The 19291-nt window shown below is 57.6% G+C and overlaps 3 protein-coding genes across 7 annotated transcripts; 2 read left to right on the top strand and 1 right to left on the bottom strand.

Moving 5' to 3' along the window:
- Window positions 1-1619: 1619 nt before the first annotated feature.
- Window positions 1620-3351, top strand: NR2C2AP (nuclear receptor 2C2 associated protein). 2 transcript variants are annotated; one of them, XM_075549283.1, is made up of 5 exons: window positions 1620-1883; window positions 1973-2063; window positions 2180-2285; window positions 2362-2441; window positions 2705-3351. In XM_075549283.1, the coding sequence occupies exons 1-5, from the start codon at window positions 1846-1848 to the stop codon at window positions 2819-2821; spliced, it is 432 nt and encodes a 143-aa protein (XP_075405398.1). In that variant the 5' UTR covers window positions 1620-1845; the 3' UTR covers window positions 2822-3351. The 2 variants fall into 2 exon arrangements, with proteins under 2 accessions (XP_075405398.1, XP_075405390.1); XM_075549275.1 differs by lacking the exon at window positions 2705-3351 and having other exon boundaries at window positions 1626-1691; window positions 1783-1883; window positions 2362-2657.
- Window positions 2879-8970, bottom strand: RFXANK (regulatory factor X associated ankyrin containing protein). 3 transcript variants are annotated; one of them, XM_075549236.1, is made up of 9 exons: window positions 8926-8970; window positions 7337-7531; window positions 5769-5852; window positions 5552-5617; window positions 5264-5364; window positions 4921-5046; window positions 4448-4514; window positions 3865-3945; window positions 2879-3116 (listed from the first exon to the last, which is right to left on the bottom strand). In XM_075549236.1, exons 2-9 carry the CDS (start codon window positions 7521-7523, stop codon window positions 3046-3048), a joined length of 783 nt encoding a protein of 260 aa, XP_075405351.1. In that variant the 5' UTR covers window positions 7524-7531; window positions 8926-8970; the 3' UTR covers window positions 2879-3045. The 3 variants fall into 3 exon arrangements, with proteins under 3 accessions (XP_075405351.1, XP_075405343.1, XP_075405361.1); XM_075549228.1 differs by lacking the exon at window positions 8926-8970 and adding an exon at window positions 8142-8344; XM_075549246.1 differs by lacking the exon at window positions 8926-8970 and adding an exon at window positions 8142-8343 and having other exon boundaries at window positions 5769-5849.
- On the top strand, window positions 8697-17884 carry BORCS8 (BLOC-1 related complex subunit 8). Of its 2 annotated transcripts, none has more exons than XM_075549261.1 (7): window positions 8697-8806; window positions 8928-9110; window positions 11627-11739; window positions 12043-12107; window positions 13860-13973; window positions 15036-15109; window positions 15837-17884. In XM_075549261.1, the coding sequence occupies exons 2-6, from the start codon at window positions 9074-9076 to the stop codon at window positions 15067-15069; spliced, it is 363 nt and encodes a 120-aa protein (XP_075405376.1). In that variant the 5' UTR covers window positions 8697-8806; window positions 8928-9073; the 3' UTR covers window positions 15070-15109; window positions 15837-17884. The 2 variants fall into 2 exon arrangements, with proteins under 2 accessions (XP_075405376.1, XP_075405382.1); XM_075549267.1 differs by having other exon boundaries at window positions 8698-8806; window positions 17280-17884.
- The last annotated feature ends 1407 nt before the right edge of the window (window positions 17885-19291 follow it).

Raw genomic sequence — 19291 nt, 5'->3', positions numbered from 1 at the left:
GGCCTTCCGCTGGTGACCCACTTTCCCAGGCAGCCCCCTCTCCAAGGGTGGGTTGGGGCAGACATTGGTTGCATGCCGAGGTCTGCTTTCCTCAGCCTTTGAAAGAAGGGGCTGGATCCCGGTCATTCAACTAAGGATCCTGGTCATTCAACTGAAGCCAGGAATTGCAGCCTCCGGTCAGAGGCTGCCCTGTCTCAGACCCCCTCCATTCATGCAGATCGGAAGGTGGCCCGCCTTCCTCAAGCACCTTCCCTGGCTCCCCCGGACCCAGCGGGATCTGGCTCCACACATTTCATTCTAATTCATGGTCTCTCACCCATGTAGACCTTTGCTTGTTCCTGCCTGGAACAGTCTCCTTGGTGCTCTCACCAGGACTAACTCCTGCCATTACTAAAGGACCCCATGGCAGTGAGTTTTTCTTGGCTTGCAGCTAGAAAATGAAGACCAACACCAAAAGGAACCGGCAAGCCATTGGGCAGCTGCTTCTTCCAGGAAGCCCTCCTTCCAAGTAGAGTCCCCCAGGCCCCTCGCCTCAGCCTCTTTCCCCCTCTGGTCCAGCCCTAACCTCTTAGGGCTAGGAATGTCTGTGTCTAGTTTTGTCTTCTCCAGATTGTGGGCTCATCAGGCACTGGCCTGGAGCTGAGGGCTCCCACTACCCCCATCATCATCCATCCCAGGGATGGCACAAAGCATGGCCAGGTTAGTGAACCACTGAACCAAATACGTAGCCTGGCATCCTAGACTTTGTGGGATCTGACTTGGTGAACTTCAGTTCATTCTTCAAAACCCATTTCATATCCTCCGGTCCCCCAAGAAGGCTTCCTTGGTGATCCAGGCAGCATTAGTAGGAAAGACAGAATTGGAAGCTGGGTCTCTTCTGTCCCAGGGAGGATTCCTTGTACTCCAGCATGGTGGCCTCGTCCTCAACACTCCTTCGGTCTCTGGAAGGCAGTAAGGTGTAGCCGATTGCAGGCTGCATCCCAAACAAAATCCACTCACTACCGTGGAGTGGACAGAGACCCCTAGCAACCCTCCTGTGGGCTTATGAAACCTTAACTCTATGGGAGTGGAAAGGCTTATCTGGCTCCCCAGGAGGGGCTGGTGGTTTCAAACTGCTGACCTTGAGGGTAAGCAGGTCACAGTGTAACCCACTACACTACCAGGTCTCCTGAAGGCTGCATTTAGCAGTATGCAAATGAATTAGATTTCCCTAATTAGGCAGAACCCATTGTAGGAAATCTCTCAGACAGCAGAGCCAGTGTGCAGTATGGGCCACCAAGCAACATCCACCCTGCATGTAGTGGGCCTTTTGGCGTTGGTCTTCATTTTCCAGCTGCAAGCCAAGAAAGAAATACTGCCATCGAGTCTTTCCAGCTCATGGCGACTCTATTAAGGCAGCTTGGAACTGCTCCCTAGGGTTCCCGAGGCTGTAAAGAGCCTCATCTATCTCCTCGAGGTAGCTGACCAAAGCGAAGCCAATTACAGCCCAGAGGTCCGTGCCGGGGCTCCGGGAACCACTCCGCGGGCCCTTTAAGAGGCGGCCTGGAAGGGCGGGGCCAGGGGAGATCCGGCCCCGAAACGACGGCGGGCGGAGCCGCGCGTCCAGTGCGCCTGTGCAGCGTCCACGAGGTTCCGGCCTCCAGCTGTTGCATCTCGGCGCCTTGCGCAGGACTGTAGTGCCAGGAGAAGGGGTGACCGCGCCCCAAACCCGTGGGAAAAGGGTTTTCCATCTTTGCACCCGGCCCCAGGCACTAACAGGGTACCCGATTTTTTTCCGTCAAGGGGGTGATAAGGGAGACACTTGGGACCAGACGGGGGCGGAAGTGGCGGTCTGGTGAAGCCAAGATGACCCACTCTTTGGTTTGTCCGGAGACCGTGAGCAGGTGAGTCCGGGGCGCGCCCTCGACTGGGGGGGTGGGGTCCGAGTCCCTACGTGGGCAGTTCTTGGAGCCCTGACCCTGGTGCCCTTCAGGGTGAGCTCTGTGCTGAATCGCAACACCCGGCAGTTTGGGAAGAAGCACTTGTTCGACCAGGAGGAGGAGACCTGTTGGAACTCAGACCAGGTGAAGCAGCTCCCTGGATCCTCAGCCCAGTCTGAATCTGATCCTGGGGATGTGTGACCGAGTTGGTGCTGAGGCTAGGGTGGTGGTCTCCAGCCTGTTTCCCCATCTGCTTCCAGGGCCCCTGCCAGTGGGTGATGCTTGAGTTCCCCCAGTGCGTCCGCATCTCCCAGCTGCAGATCCAGTTCCAGGGGGGCTTCTCAAGTCGCCGGGGCCGCCTGGAAGGTACTGAAGGCCCTGGGGTGCGGGCCCTGGAGGGCCTCCTACCTAAGCCCACCATGTGCCTTTTTGCGTGATGCAGGCTCACAGGGCAGCGAGGCGCTCTGCAAGATTGTGGACTTCTATCCTGAGGACAGCAACTCCCTGCAGATATCCTGTGAGGTGGTGGGTGGGGAGGCTGCTGCTGAGGTGAGAGCAATCTGCACCTGACTGGGAAGTGGCCTGAGCACAAGCCTTACATTCTCGCTGCTTCCTCTGCAAAATGGGACCGATTACAGCTTATTTGGCTTGAGGCTCAGGGCCCTAGGCCACACAGCACAGTGGTGGTAAGGGAGGCAGGGCTGATGGCTGGGATCTGGGAGGACTGGGGGGTTTCCAGGACGGGTGGTAAATAGAGGCAAATGTCCCTTAACTGCTGTGCTCAGACCTTTCCTGTGCCAACCACTGAGGTGGCCCGGCTGAAGGTGACTTTCGAAGACATGGCTGACTTCTTTGGCCGTGTGGTCATCTACCACCTTCGGGTGCTGGGGGAGAAGGTGTGAGGCTGCATGTGTCAGGAAGCCCCCAGGGGAGCATGACCAAGCCTATGAGCCATGGAATTCTGCAAAGAAGGTTTATTGTTCCTCTTGAGAGCGCCCCTCCCACTGCTGTCCAGCCTCATCTCCCCTACTGGGGAGCTGGAGCTGCCACTGAAGCCGGCTGGGTGGCCCTGGTTTTGGGGCCGCCTGGTTTGTTCCCTGAGTGTCCGAGTCCCTGGTGGAGGCCATCACTCGGGGTCAGCGGGCACAAGGTCCCTCTGGAAGAGCTTGAGGATGTGGTTCTCGATCACCTGTTGTACTGGGGATGGGGACAGGAGTTGAGGTAGGGGCTGACAGGCCCCACCAGCTGCACCTGACCCTTAGGGAGTGGACAATGGGGCCTCCCAGCCCCCAGGCCCTGGTGGTTCCTGGGACTCCATCCCCTCTCTTCCTGGCTCACACCTGAACTCTGCAAACTTCTCTCGCCCTCACCCTTGGATAGTTTTTAAAGCTATAAACATTATTTCTTAGCAAACCAAAATGAGGGGTCGTGACTTTGATGAAAAGGTAAGGGGGTTTTGAGGAATGGATCCTGTACCCAGTGGAACAAAACTCTCTGATGAAGGAGGGGGTGCTTCTGCAACCCTTTAGCTCCCCATGCCCCTGGGAGGGCGAGTCACTTCTGTTAAGCTCTCCTCGTTTTGGAGATGGGGAAGCTGGCCCCGACCATGCAGACAAAGCCAGACTTCTAACTGGGGGTCTGCCAGGGGACTCTCCCTCCTTCCACCCTGCATGCTGTCCCTTTGCCTCCTGACTCTCTCAGCCTCTGCCCTGGACCACTTGCTGGACCATGTCCCTCCTCTCCCTCGTTTCCTCCTCCTCCGGGCTGGGTGTCTGAGTGTCTGTGGGGGCCGGTACACAGCAAGTGCCCAGTGTTCAGTGGCTGAAAATGCTCACTGCCGATGAGTCAGCTTCTAATGCCTGCAGGGGGTGTCCCATACACCCCTCTTGGTGATTATCCACCTACAGCATTCCATTCCATCACTGCCCGGGTGCCTGGGACCAACCTTTGCGATACCCCAGGGCCACGGCGAGGTCCATGGGGGTGTAGCCAGAGTCGGCCTCCGTGGTGAGATCGGCTCCTCGGGCTAGAGGCAGAGCAGAGGAGGAGGGTGGCAGCTTGAGGGCTAGAGACTAGAGGGATGCTAGCGGGGTCAGAGGTGACTGGATAGGGGACAGAAAGGAGGACTACTGAGAGGAGTGTGGGATGGGGAGGGGCCATGTCGGTGCACTGTGGAGGGGGGGCTGGAGGAGGGCACAGAGGGGGCGGGTGGGGTACTGGATCGGGGGCTGGTGGTGAGGCAAGATGGAGTTGCTTGATGGTGGGGCACTCGATGGGAATGCAAGGTGCACATCTGGGGGGAGAGTTGAGGCCAACTCCTACCAAGGGATGGGAGCCTAGAATGGGGCTCCAGAGGCCCAGGTGTTCCCCCACATGCAGCCACAGCCTGCCTTTGCCCACAACCCCTGAGTAACAGACCTCTCTGAGCCGTAGGCAGTGAGTGCAGCCAGCAGGATCCCCACCTCCGGGGTCCCGAGACTTTGGCCTACCCTCCAGGGGTCCTGAGTGGGGTACTGGGTCTCACTTACCCAGCAAGGCCTCCACACACTTCACATGGTTCCCCCGTACAGCATACAGCAAGGGGGTCCCTCCGTTCTGGGGAGGGGAGATGAGGCTCTAACCTTTGCCAATGATCAGGACTCCTTAGGCTCTGCCCCGACTTGTTACATGTCCACCTGTGTCTCCTCTCTAAGGGTGGGGAGTGATGTTCCTGCCTCCAGGAAGGTCTCCCTGTCCTCCCTCTCCTGAGGGGCACCTCGGGGCTCTCCGCAGCTGCCTCCACACCACCCATCCCAGAGCTGTCTGCCACATCTGAGCTGCCTGTTGACTGGGCTGCCTCCCCTCCGACTGGAACCCAGGGCCAAGTCTGCCTTGCCAGAGCAGGGCCTGAGCCCAGGAGGTACTTAACCCACGTTGGGAGGCAGGAACTCGGGCGAGGAGACTGGCCGGCTGGGAGCCTGGGGGTGGCCAGCGCAGTGGAGCGGGGCAGGCGGCTCCTCACCCAGTCGTAGATGTTGATATCCACGTCCCGCTCCAGCAGCAGTCCCACGATGTCCGTGTAGCCGCCTGTGCTGGCCAGGGACAGGGCACTCTCCCGCTCCTTGGCCAGGATGTGTGGGTCAGCACCCTGGGGGCAGAGCGGGATGGGGGGTGTGTGGAAATGAGAGGATGGTAAAGGAAAAGTAGGGCGCAGAGAGGAGGGGAGTCGCAGGGGAGGGCATGGGAGAGTGAGGGCATCCCAGGAGTCCTAGGTTCCCCCTCACCCCACCCCACAACCCCATTTTACAGGCTCCAGCAGGTGCAGCCAAGGCCCCTACCCGCAGGCCCATAAGCCCCAGACACACCCACTCCAGCAGGAATCGGACGGTTTCAATCTCCCCGAAGGCTGAGGCCCAGATAAGGGGGGTGAAGCCTCGTTCATCTGGCTTGTTGATTAGGTTGTCCCCTGGAGGGGTGGGGCAGGGGGGCGGGAATCAGGCCCGAGAGACCACGAGGGGAGAGGCACACAGAAGGGCCATAGCACTCCTGTGGACCCACCAACACACACATCCAGGTCACCCCTGCACCCAAGGGCGGGCACACGTGCATTCAGACTGGTCTTGACACACCAACTGCACCACGTGGACACACACCTTTCCTCAGGTGTTCTCTCAGCTGGCTCAGCTCCCCCTGGGCTGCGAGCTGGTGGATGGACAGGGCTGGGGGGCCAGAGAGGGAGAGAAAGAACCTGTCAGGGGCGGGGCGGGGGATGTGGAATCCTCACCTGTCCCATGCCCTCCCTGTGCCTCAGTTTACCCCTGTCCAAGGGGGCAACTCTTAGCCCTCATCCTTCCTGCACCCCCTACTCACAGTCGAGGGTAGCCGGCAGGGCAGAGACCTCATTCCCTCGCTGCCGGTTGGTGAGGGTTGTGGAGTGCTTCAGGGAGCTGCCTGCTGGGAGAGAGAGGAAGGGCCTCAGAGTGTGAGTGAGTGAGTGAGTGTGTGTGTTTGTGTGTGTCAGGGGCTGTAGGGAGGACCCTGGGGTTTGGGCTTCAGCAAAGACCTTGCCTGCCGATTCCTTGCTGCTCACTGGCCCTGCCTTCTCACATTCCCAGGAATCTTCTCTGAGCCAAGTAAGGTGTCAGGTGAACAAGACAAAGGCCCTACCTGTGCTCAGAGGCAAGGGAGTAAACCAGGCAGAGAAACAATAAAACAGCACATGGAACTAGTGCTGAGAAGGAATAAAAAGCCCATGTAAGGTGACAAAAAGGTAGGGGGAAGGAAGGGCTGTTTTGCAGGAGGTGGTCGGAAAAGGGATGAGGAGGCGAGGCTGAGATTGAGACTCCGGGATCAGGGAAGAGGGTAGGAGAGGAGGAGCCAATGCAGGGGGCAGCAAGGGCAAAGGTGGGCTGAATTAGGCTCTAAGACTCCCCTCAAATCTTTGGCCCCTCAGCTAAATGTAGACCATTTAGACCGGATGACCCAGCAATTCCACACCTCTTAATAGTCAAGCGATAGAAACAACCCAAAAGCCTATCAATAAAGGGATAAATAAATAGGAAGTGGCCCACGCCTACAATGGGACTCTGTGAAGAACCAAGTTCTGGTACGTGCGATGCCAACACCATGGACGGACCTCCAGAACTAAAGCTCCCCGAGCGCGAGGCCAGACAGAAAGGGTCACGTGGTGTGGTTCCACTCAGACGAAAGGGCCAGCAACCACTCAGACCCACTGCCATGTTGTCAGCTGCGACTCCGTGACCCTACAGGACAGACAAGGACTGCTCCTCCGGGCTTCTGAGGCCAAATCTTCACAGGAGCAGGCGGCCTCATCTTTTTGGAAGCCCAGAGTGGGTTTGAATCGCAGGCACGACAGCAGCTCAACTCTTAACCCACAGTGCCACTAACGGCCTTCATGAAATGTCCAGCCAGGCAAATGCAGAGACCAGAAATGGATTCGCAGCTGCCAGGGGCCTAGGTGAGTGCTAGCGCACAGAGGATACCATTCTAGGGGGACAAAAATGTTCTGGAACCTAGATGGGGGTGGGCAGCTGCACGGCATTGTTAGAGATGTTCACTTTAAAAGTTGTACAGCCTGGTGGTGGTGTGGTTAGGAGGTGAGCACCAGGTGACCAGTTCGAAACCACCAGCCCACCTTGGGAGAAGGATGGGGTTTTCTACGCCTACAAAGTGAGTCTTAGCAACTCACAGGGGTCGCTCTACCCTGTCCTGTAACGTCGCTATGAGTTGGCATCAACTCGGCAACGAGTTTGGGTTTTGGTTTGGTAGTTTACCATGATTTAAAAAGTGAACTTGTTACAGCAGCCAGTGAAGAAGCCCTCGGCTTGGACATGTCCCAGGTGCTGTTGCTGCCACCGAGTCCTATCAACAGCAAGCACATCAGTCACAGAGGGTTGGACCCAGTGGGGGAGTCTTACCCTGAGGTGAGGGGACCCCAGTGTCCACATCAGGGTTCCCAGGCTCCGGGGTGCAGGGGAAGAGGCTGAGGACGACCGTGTCTGAGCTGTCAGGGCTCTCGTCCCTGGAGTCTTCTGGGTCCCCGGGCTCAAGGGCAGGGGCCAGTTGAACTGGGCTGAGGTCATCTGCTGGCTGGGCGGGCTCCATGCAGGAAGCTGAGGTGGTGGAGGGGAGAGGTGAGACATGGGATTGCTTGTTGGGCTGCTAACTGCAAGGATGTTAGTTCGAAACCACAAGCTGCTCTTAGGGAAAATGATGAGGCTTTCCGCTCCTGCAAAGATTATGGCCTTGGGAATCAAGGGGGCAGTTCAGTTCTGTCCTTCAGGGTCACTCTGAGCCAGTCGACTGGACGAAGTTAGGGAATGAGGTACAGACTTCCAACACCCAGCCTGCATTGCGAAGGTAGATAAACTGAGGTTCGGGTTAATTGCCAGGCTGAGCCCAATTACTTCTGGGTGCCCTTCCCCCACAGTAATCCCAACACAAGGGTGAAAGCCCCAGCTCTGGGGTGAAACTGGGTTGGATTACCTCGCCTGCAAAACACAGGATCTGAACCCACGACTTCAGCTTTCTGTGCTTCAGTTTCCTCGCCAATAAAACGGGGAAAGGAGGCCTAAAGAAAGTCAGCTGAGTCGCGGACAGAGCTTAAGAAAGGCTCGCGGCGGGGATTCTCAGTGGTCTCCGGGATGAGTGAGGGCTTAACAAAGATGTGATTGGCCCTACTCCTATCCACGCTTTCCTTTCTGATCCAGGAAGCAAACTTACCTCCCCACGAGCCTCCTCTGTCCCCCCGCGCCGCAAGCCAGGGTCCCCCAAAACTTGGGGGCTCAATTCAGAAACTTTTCTCCACTTGATGTAAGGAGAAAAAGCTGGACCCACAGCACCTGGCTGCTTCTGCCGGGACAGAGCAACTTGATACGCGGCTACTACCCCCACCCGAGAACTGGCCCACTGCGCCTGCGCACCTCCGCCCCCCAAAAGTGCGGAAAACCTCGAGCTTGAGAAGCTGGTTGTGGCCCTTTAAAACTCGGGGGAAGGGGCGTGGCTTCCGTTGGGACCCACCCCACCCCCCACCCAAGGATTCCAGTTGCGCCTGCGCGCTCTTGCCGCCAGGGCTTTGGGAGAGTGGGCGGGGCCTCACGGGACGCTGAGGAGCTCCCTGAGCCTGCGCAGTCAAATCCTGCTCCGCTCGGAGGTTTTCGATTTGGAGCCCCCACCTCCCCGCTTCACTTTGGAAGGATGGGCGGAGTCTTTTCCAACTGGGCGGGAGGGTAGAAGTGGGCGGAGCCTCCAGGACTTAAAGGAGCAACGCACCCTTTACCGGCGCCCCTAAGAATGACCCCCTGCAGGCCAGGCGGCTCAGGAAACGTGTAGGGCGTTAGTCGGCAGGGGCCCCAGGCCGAGCGACTTCACGGCCCGTGGCGGATAGTGTATGCAGTGTCCCCATCCCCCAACTCTTCTGCACTAGAAAAGAGAGTTCTGGAAAGGAGGCCCTTGGCCCTGCCCTTCCTCCCCACCCACCCACAGCGTGTCTCCTCTTGTCACTCACAGCTCCTGTCCTGCCTCAGGAGAAAGCCCGGCGACGGTACCGGAACTGGACCTGCGCGGTGTCCGGTTTCAGCGAGGGACGACTGAGGCCGACGTTCCCGTCTCCCGACTTCCGGTTCCTGTTTGTGGTTCCGTCGGCTGCGGTCGCGATGGAGGAACCTGAGATGCAACTCAAGGGGAAGAAAGGTGGTGCGGGGGCCCGGGCGGGACGGAGGAGGCCGCGTGGGGGTCGCGCTCAGAGAAAGGGTGGGAGAGGCGCCTGCGGGGCTATGGGCGCCGTGAGAGAACGGGGGCCCTAACCGAGCTGCCCTCTAATTCCAGATCTTGAGTAGTCGCCGTATCTCAGCTTTGACACCTGTCAACTGGACAGGATAATAGACCACGCAGGGTCTTGAGAGAATTCGCCCGCTTGGTATTTGAAAAGCATGGGAAAGTGTGCGTGAAATCGCTACTTTTCTTGCTTAGTTTGTTTATACGTTCACGCATTTGTATGTGCTCAGATTACCCAATGTTTAAAAGTCACATAGTAATAATTTGTAGGTTACCTTAATTTACTTGTAAGCTATGCATGTCTTTATTTTTATTTTTTGCATGTCTTTATTTTTATTGTTAGTTATTGCTGATTATTTAGAAAGCGGAAGCCCATGTGATTCCCACTTCACCCTATGAAGAGTAAGCTGTCGATCACTAACCTCGTTTTTTGAAAGAAAGAAAAGAGGGTCTTCACAGTGGTTAGCTGGGCAGATCCACACGAAGTTGCCGCTGAGTCTAAAACACACTCGTTACTGGACAAGAACACCAGCTGTTGGAGTGACCGCTCTTGCCACTCCCTTTTACAGATGGGAAAGCTGTGACTGAGCTGTCCCTGCCCATGTGAAGCATATTGTTTTTGCAAATACACAGAATAGAAATGAATGTAAGGTCCTGAGACCAAGTACAGTGGAGGGAGCATCTCTTGAGGCATAGTAGTCAAGGAGGGCCTCTCCTGGGAGGGATCTCTTGGAGCTGAGGCCTAAGGGATAAAGCGGAGCCAGTGGGGCTGGCAGAACGTGTCTTGTAGGAGGGAACAGCAGGTACAAAAGCCCTGGAGTGAACTGTTCAGAGTTGTGCTAATGGCACCTCCCACTGGCCACATAAATGTGTTCAGGTTTAAATTAAATAGATGCACTTGAATTGTGCTGGAGAAGAATACTGAAAGTACCATGGTAGTGTTAAAAGGAGAAATGGCTCTGTATTGGAAGACATAAGGCCAGAGTGCTTCTTTGAGGCGAGGATGGCAACACTTGGTCTTCCAGGCGTTGGACATGCTGTCAGGAGAGACCAGTGTCTGGAGAAGGGCATGATTGGTAAAGTGGAGGGGCGGCGCAAAAGAGGAGGGCCCTCAATGAAATGGACTGACACCGCACTGCACAGCGGCCTCAGGCTTAGGAGTCATCATGAGGCTGGTGCAAGACCGGGCAGTGCTGCCTTCTGTGGTGTACGGGTCACTGGGTCCAATAGAGCTGGCTCGATGGTGCCCGACAGCAACACAGTTAAGATTGAGTCCTGCCGTCAGTTTCAGGTGCTCAGTCAGCGCCGGTGGCTGGTGGCTGCTGTCTTAGGGCAGATTAAGGGACCGTGCTATCATCTTAGAACGGCCTTTTGAGCAGTGCTGGTAGTGTCTGAGGGGCGGCCATTGTGGTTGGTGTGGAAGGAGAAAAGGGCAAGGAGGTCAGCAGTGGTGACCATGCAGTGCCTTATGGGTAATGATAAGGAGCCCACCCTCTGCCGTCTCTATTAGAGAGTTGAACTGCTTCTTCGGGTTTCCAAGGCTGTAAGTCTTCACAGGAGCAAAAAGTTTCATCTTCCTCCCTCGGAGTAGCTGGTGCCTTGGGACTGTTCTGTGATTAGCAGCTCAATGTATATTTCTCATCCGATTGTTGGGAGCTATAGGGTGTGGTTTCAAGCAAAGGCAGGACCTATCTGGTGTGTTGTCAGGAGCTCACTTTGCTGCTTGTGGGTGGCACCCTTGGGGTAGGAGGGGAAGCAGGGAGAGTGGGGAGGAGGCTGGCTGGCACTCGGGTTGGGTATAGCAGCCCCAGGGCCAGTGGAAATAGTGGATGCTGTGCAGGGGTGAGGATCTGGGCTTCATTTGGTGGCACCAGCATGGTCTGCTCACAGTCGGGGAAGGGGTGGGACCGGGCGGGCTGGGGAATGCTGTCTGGCTAGACATTGCCATTTTTGAAGCAGACCCTGAGGGTTCTGTATAACTGATTTGCCAGGAGACCTCCACTGCTGGGAGGGTAGCAGGAGGTAGAACAAACTTATCTTCAGGTGAAATCCCACAGAGGAGCTAGGGAGACCTGGAACTAGCCTCTCCCACCCAGGGTTTCCACTGTGGTTCAGGGCTGTGAACACTGAGGTGCTTTGGGTCCTATGACATGCCCTCAAGTTGTAACTGGGGGCGTAGGGCTCTGGGCTGCACTGGTGCATCCAAGTGCATTTCACTTGGATTTGGGAAGGGGAAACCACAGGTTCACTGGCTACACAAGGTCCACAGGAGGACCTTGCTGTGACAGTCTCCTCCAGTCATCTGCTCGGACTCTGGTTACCCCGCTGCTGGCAGGATGGCACACCCCACGCTCCGCTCCAAGGGTAACGTCGATGTTTTGTCCCTTTGTTTTCTCCCTCGCTGCCTGGCTGTCCTTGGGACCTGGACACAGTCACAGACAAGTTCACAGAGAGTGTGTACGTGCTGGCCAACGAGCCGTCTGTGGCACTGTACCGCCTGCAGGAGCATGTGCGCCGCTCTCTGCCGGAGTTGGCCCAGCACAAAGTAAGCACCACCCACTGTGGCCCCCGGCCACTCCGCCCCGCTACAGGGCAGGAGGGTGGCTGGGAGGGTCCAGGTGGGGTGGAGGGGTGTCTAGTGAGATTCCAGTGAGGAGGCCTAGGTGACCCAGCCAGTAAACAGGGAGGTTTGAGAAGGAGGTAGGACAGGCCAAGGGAGCAGCTGTGCAAAGCTGGAGGCGAAGGCTCAGAACTCCAGCTGAAGAGGGAGGGAAGGCCTGGACTGGAGGGCTCCAGAGCCCCATGAGTGTCCCCAACATAGCCGCCTCGTCACACCCCATCCCTGCAGGCGGACATGCAGCGGTGGGAGGAGCAGAGCCAGGGGGCCATCTACACAGTGGAGTATGCCTGCAGGTGAGTGCTCACCCCACCGGCCCCCCAAGGTCTCCCTGCCATGAACCCATTGCTGCCACTCAGTTGGTCCCTGCCATATGCATCCAACTGAGTGGAGGTTTGTGCTGGACCTGCCCTTCCCCCACAGCGGCTCCTGCTCCTTCCAAACCTGGCTGGCATGGGCAGACCCCTGGGTGCAATGAGTTGGCACCTCAGGGGGACAAGACTGCTAGTCTTTGGGAGTAGGAAGCCTCATCTCTCTCCTGAGGAGCGACTGGGAGTTCCGAACTGCTGACCACGGCAGTTAGCAGCCCCAAGTGGAGCCACTCCGCCCCAGGGCTCCTTAGAGCAAAGGCATTTACTATCTCACGGCTGCCCGGGTTTGCACTTCTGTGTCTGGGCACCCTCGGATTGTGGGCTGTGACTGACTGGGGGCAGGAGGACACTGCACTGTGTGCAGTGTTATGCCGTCCACAGCCCTCGTCCCTCGGGTGGACCCAAGTGTGACCATCTGTCCGAGAAGAGTTGACAAAAGATAGAGCTTCTCTGGCAGGTGGCCCTGTCCCTGAATGTGTCGAGCGAGGTTGGGGGTACAGCAAGTAAGTGTAGATGTGGGTGCTCCTTCCTCCTCCTTCTTGGCACAGGTGGCCAGCTAAACATAGTTTTAACAAAATAAAAAATGAAGTAAAGATTCCGTTCTGCCCTCACACAAGCTTCAGGAGCTGAGCAGCCGTGTGAGTGGGCAGTTCTTAAGGAGCAGGTTTGAGAGCACTCTCCCTCCACTCCTTGGGGCATCCCGTGCAGGGGTGCAGCACTGCGTGGGAGGCCAGCGTCCCAAGGCAGGCGTGTTCTTTTTTAAAAATCATTTTATTGTGGGCTCTTACAGCTGTTATCACAATCCATACATTCAAGGCCAAGACATGGGAACCCTATAGGACAGGGTAGAACTACCCCCCTCCCCACCCCCACCCCCGTGGTTTCCAAGACTGTAAGTCTATGGGAGTAGGAAGCCTCATCTCTCTCCCGAGGAGCGAGGAGCTGCTGGGAGTTCCGAACTGCTGACCACGGCAGTCAGCAGCCCATCGTGGAGCTACTCCGCCCCAGGGCTCCTTAGATCAAAGGATGGACTTGAAGGCTGGAAAAGCTGACTTGCATGAGGCAGGCGAGTGAGGTAGCGCCGCCTAGTGGCAGCAACAGAAACGCAGGGTGTTTCCTCCCACTAGGGCCATGGTACCTGTGAGCCCACCCCACCCCACCCGACCCCACCCCGTGGTCTCCGGCCAAGCCAGCACGTCCTGGAGCCACAATCGATGGATCGATGGGAGTGGTCTTGTGCTTTTAAGGACCAGTTGCTGGTGTGTTGAGTCCAGTCGTGGTGCTGGCCAGCAGTCAAGTGTGGCGCTATGCTGCAGTGAGTTTTCCAGGGCCTTTCTTCTGCAGCACTTCTTAAGGGGGGACAGCGACTCGAACCTCTGGCCTCCTGGTTAGCAACCAAGCACATGAACCTCTTCCACCATTCAGGGCTCCTTGTTTGCACCCCCACCAGAACAAAGCCAAGAAAAACACACCCTCAAACCCATAGGATTGATTCCGATTCGGCTCCTCACGCATTCCAGTCTCAAACAGCTCCCTCAGTTTCCCCGGCCATGATCTGTCTGGGAGACAATCGCCAGGCCTTTGTTCCAGGGAGCTGTTGGGTGGCTTCAGCTGCCCACCTTAGGTTAGCAATGGAACTCAGATGCTGCCTGACCACGCCGCCCCTTCCTGTTTCAGCGCTGTGAAGAACCTGGTGGACAGTAGCGTCCACTTCCACAGCGTCGAGGGACTGCTCAGACAGGCCATCAATATCCGGGACCACATGAACGCCTCCGCTGCCCAGGGCCACAGGTAGTCCCAGGCACCGCCACCTTGCCGTCAGGACCATCGACCAGGAGCTGCCCTTCCCGATCTCCTCTGGGTCTTTGGTGTCTGTCACGGGAGAGTCTGGTCTCTTGGCACCCGGAACTGAGCTCTGCCCTGGACTGAGCCCCGACTGGGGCACTGGGGACCTGGGGGTTGAGGAGCGTGGACGAGGGGCAGGGGAGAAAGGTGACACCAGGTGAACACATGACCACCAAAAGCCCCACAGTCGTCGAAGGATGAGCATGGGGTCGGGTTGGGGCCTCTAAGAAGAGGCAGGTGAGCAGAGGCCTGGACGAGACAGATGGGGAGCCGATGGGGACTGGGCTTCAGGCAGAACAGTGAGGGCAAAGCCCCGAGCTGGACAAACCAGCTTGGTGGAGGAGCAGGGAGGAACTGGGTGGGGCTGCAGGTGCAGCCGGGCAGGGCTGGGTTCATTTGGAAACAAAAGGTGCCCCTGAGCCTCGGTGGGAGAGGAGTTCTGCAGGAGTTGCCCTGCTGTTGGCACACTGACCTAATAAACACCCATCTGGATACACCCAAGCACTGGGACCCACAGGAGGGCACCGCAGGCTGCCCACCACCCCTCCCCGTCAGGCCACAGGAGGTAAAGCCCCTGTGTTTCTGGTCTGGTACTTGAAGCCTGAGGAAGCGTGGTTGCCTCGGGAAAACTGAAAGGGAGGGCAGCCACCTTCCCACCCCCTTTAGGTCTCTTGTACCAGAGCCTTGCCTTTAGGCAGCTCTGGGGAAGGTCCGGGGACAGCATGGCAAGTGTCCGAGCACAGCAGGGCCTCAGCCTGGTGTTCCTGTCACTCACGGCCCTGGTGGGACTTCAGTGCCCACTCGGGTTGGCTGTTGCAAACACGCAGTATCAGGCCGCCTCTCACACCACCTCTCTGAATGTCCACGGGCCTGCGGGGCTTCCCAAAGAGAGTACTGGTCACATGCGTACCAAAAATACCCAAATGCTCTGCCACAGCCCTGGGGACCAGCGGGAGCCCCACATCCTGCCTGGGGTTTCCTGATAGGCCCTGCCCTGTTTTGTTCCAGCCCCCAGGAGCCACCCCCACCCTCCTCAGCCTGATTCCAGGAGAGATTTGGAGGTGCCTGGCCTCCCCCACCAGGTCAGTGCTGGGTCAGGGCTGGGACCTCCCGACTAACCCACCTGCCCCCACCCTCGCTCGCATAACCATGCGTACTCTGCGGGCCTTGTGGGGACGCTGTTGTCACGGGAGACGGCAGTACCCAGTGCCACCTCCCAGTCTCTCTCCTTCCCTCACTTTTGCACACGGGCCTGTCCTGGTCCCAGGTCCTCTCCTGCCCCTCCAGGACTGAGGGGGAACCACATTCCCCCATCCTGCCACAATCTGGCCGTTACCCACACACGGAGTCCTCAGCCACACAGGGTGCGGCGCTTGCCCAGGGTCGGAATCCAGTGCTGCTGTGACCCCAATTGCAAGCCTGGGACCTTTGAGAGCAGAGCGCCCTGACACCACTTCCTGAGGCTGGACGGCCTGGCCAGCCTCATGGCCTTGTGGACTCAGCCCTTGGCTGGTTGGCAGTCCCCCTCTGGTGCCTTTTTTCCCTGTTCCGCCAACAGCTAGTCTCCTTTCATAGCTTAGGAGAGACTAGCTTACAGTGCTCTGTAAGTGCCCACCAGGACTCCACCCACAGGTGTGCCGCTAGGCCCCCTCAGGTGGGTTCCCACCGGTGGCAGCCCTGCCCTGCCAGCCTCAGTTGGAGGCTGTTTGAGCCATTGCTGTTGCAGCCACTGTCAGTCAGTCCACCTCGTTGAGGGTCTTCCTTGTCACTGACCATCTGCTGGTCCAAAAGCGGGATGTCCTTCTGCAGGGACTGGTCTCTCCCAATAACATGACCGAAGCCTGGGGGACGGACCCTCGCTGCCCCTGTGTGGCGCTGGGCACGCACCTCCGCTCTCAGGATGCACTTTTGAGGAGCAGAGGAGGCCGCCCCGACTTCTGGCTCCACATCTGCCCAAGGCTGATTGCTGTGGGACAGCGGTCAGCTGGGTCTCCGCTCTCCTGCCTTCTGTAGCCGTCTCTCTTGGGACACTGCTCTGCTGAGTTCCATCAGCCCTTATAAAATACTGGTAATCCTGGAGGTTAGCAGGTTACACGTCAGGGTCAGAAAACAGGCAGGACACAGCCCTTCTGTCTGCAGGGCCTCTTCTCAGCCATGCGGCAGACGCGCCTCCCTCTGACCCATGCGCCTCTGCCCCGTGCAGGCAAGTGCTCCAAGGCTCCTTTAGTGCTGCTGAAGGTCCAGGAGACACCCCTTGATTCCCCAGGACGTCTCCTGCTCTCCGCACCGCCCCTCTGCCCTATCTCCATGCTGGGGTCTCAGACCCTCCTGCTTCTACTTTCTTGCTGGCCACGGGATTCTCTGATGCTGTTTCTGAGATGGCTCGCTTTATACCGGCTGGATGGCGAAACTGCCCAGTCACCTCATCAGTGTCTACACCTTTTCCCGATGACCCCATCCAGATTAGAAGACCCGCACCCAGCACTCATTCCACCGAGGTTTCCCTTGTGAGCAGCTGGGCATGTGGCTGAGCGGCTGGGGTGGACATTGGTGTGGTTTGTGCCCAGCGGTGGTTGCTGGGTGACAAAACGTGCCTGATTCCAGTGGCTCACAGAACCCCTACCTTTCAAGTCCAGTGTAGGCCAGCTTCAGCTGGGTGGGTCATCTGTTGATCTCACACATGGAGTCTGTGAGCACCGACTACACACTGGACGGGTAGTTTTCCAGTGCCCAGGGACTGAGGCGCCATTCACTGGAGTGCCCCAAGTTTAGTCTCCACAGTTGCCGAGCACCTGCTGTGTCTTAGGCTTAACTCAGTGTGAGGGCGGGGAGAGATCTTACAGGCTGGGGGTTGGTCTGATGACATCATGGGCTGTTGTGTCCCGCCTTGTTGCCTCCTGGCCCTGGGCCCATTCCTTGGTCACATCCTCTGCTCTGGACACTGCCCCTCTACACTGCAGCCATACCAATACTCACTGCTTGCCCTTGGCCAACACAATCCTTCCCCGCATCCCAGCCCAGAACCGCTCCCCAGTTTCTCCCGCTCAAGCCTTCTACCCTACCTGCCCACAACGTTGCCTGTAGTAACCTTCACGGAGTCTCGGCCTCCCTGAGCCTCGCCCTTTATCTCCCAAGAACCTTCAACACATTTCCATTTCCCAGTGAGGAAATGAAGGCTCCAAGGGGGGGAGACCGTGAATCCAGGGTTCTTGAATGTACTCAGACTCACACCTGGACCCTCTGGCCCTCCATCTCAGTCCCTCGCTCACCCAGCCCCAGGACCGCCGCCCCAGCATGGACTGAGATGAAGATGGAAGACTACCGTGTTCTGTTTCTCCCCTCTCCTACCCAGAGCTCTGGGTCCGGCTAAAGCCATGACTGCCCCCACCATCGTCATCCCTGCCCCCCATCCACAGCCCTGGCATGCCCACAACTGTCCTGGTCAGACAGATCTCCAAACAGGCATGAGAAGCCAGCGTGGCGTGCCCATCATCACAGCTCTAGAGAAGCAGGCCTGGGTGTGGTGGGGCCCAGCCTTACACTGGCACTGGGTCCTCTGGTCCTACCTGTCTTCACTAGGACCACTTGGATGGCCTGGGGTGGGCATCTGGGCATCTACCTGCCTGGCCTCAACTCTGCCTCCAGTGGAAAATCCTGCAGGCCTGGGCGATTTTGAGAACCCTCCCTCCCTCCTGGGTGGGAGTGGGACCCTGGCCTGGCCAGTAGACTCCCAGCTTACCCAGGAAGAGGGTAAGACAAGTGTCCTAAGAACACGGCCTGGGGGCACCTGGACGCAGCTGATCTGAGGCCAGCGCATCTTACTACTTGTCTGCCCTTCGCATGTATGAATGCATAAATCACCATTTTTGCAAAAAGTTGTTTTGCAGTACTTTTCACAGCTGGCGGTGAGTTCCAAGTCTGGACTGTCACTTGTCCGCAGCATGTGCATCACCAAAGCCAGCTGTTTGCCAGTGTCACCTTAGTCCCAGTTTCCTTTGTTCACGCAAAATGGGTCCAGGAGATATGAATGGCCTTCAGGGTGTGTGGCCAGGGAGGGTCCTAGGCCTACTGCTCTGGAAGGGCCCCCCAACTTGACATTGAGGGAGAAGGTGGCAAAGGCCAGGGTTATTCCAGAGGAGTTGGTAGGCCCTAAGGCTGCAAAGGAGCCTAAAGATATTGGCGGGACGGTGGTGAATCTGGGACACGAGTTTCTGAAGATGAAGCGCTTCCCCCACAGGAAACAAGACTTGATTGAGTCTTCCCTGCCGGGGCTGGGAAGTCCCAGACAGGGCCCTTCTTAGACTGAAAATGGTGTGCGGCCCTTGTCAGTCACTAGAGGGAGCCCTCCGTCCCTGAGTCCAGTCCACCTGTCTACCATGTGGTCCTTTATTCAGAAGCAAACAGTAGACTGTGAGCCCTGTCCTGCCCAGGAGATAGGGCTGTCCCCTGGGGCAAACCCTCAATGAGGTAATTGCAGATATCCCCAGAGAATGCCTGGCAGCAGTTTGGGCCCCAAACCTAATGGGAGCAGACACGGGTAGGTACCCCAGGCCTTCCTGGCTCCCCATCACCCTCAGCCCCTTCAGGTGACCTCCAGAGCTGTGGGGGAAAGGGCAGGGTGGCACTGGTTAATCTACATATCACTTGCATGTAAGCCTTGCTCTTCCTGCTTACCACCAGGTGACACAAAGCCAGGCCTGGTCTGAGCCTCCTTTCCTGAGGCCATCTCAGGCACGCGTGACCCTCCGCCTCTGGTCATCTCACAAGGTGCCCTGCATTCATTTTTTTGTAGGGTCAGGGCCTACTTGTGCACCTTCCCTTCCTGCAAGGATTTGAGAGTACGGGTGTCTGTGTGCCGCCCAGCTAGCTGAACTTGCCCTGACAGTCCCAGCGGTAGATGGGATGGATGGGCCAACAGAAAAGGAGGGTGGGAGTCTAGCATCCACGAGGGTAGAGGTGACAATTCCAGCTTTGGTGGTGGGCCACCCCTCCCGGCTCCTCCAATCCCTTGGATGGAGAGAACTTGGGCCCACAGGGTGGCAACCTGCAGAACAAACCTCAGCCTCCAGCAGGCTGGCTGCAGCTCTCTGGCCCTGTCCTAGCCCTGATATTCATTTCTGCTGCCTTGGTGGGGAAAACAAAAGGTTGGCTGTCCTAACCTGCCCAGTGGAGCCACAGAAAATCCTCCCTGTGCAGAGTCAATGAAGGCGGGGCTCTTCATGGGCGCCATGCTGGCCCTGGCTGGTTTTGTTTAGAACACCCTG

Source organism: Tenrec ecaudatus, chromosome 1, assembly GCF_050624435.1.
Source record: "Tenrec ecaudatus isolate mTenEca1 chromosome 1, mTenEca1.hap1, whole genome shotgun sequence".
Classification (NCBI taxonomy): domain Eukaryota; kingdom Metazoa; phylum Chordata; class Mammalia; order Afrosoricida; family Tenrecidae; genus Tenrec; species Tenrec ecaudatus.
Note: the sequence above shows the minus strand (reverse complement) of the source record. Positions and strands in the feature narration are given on the sequence as shown.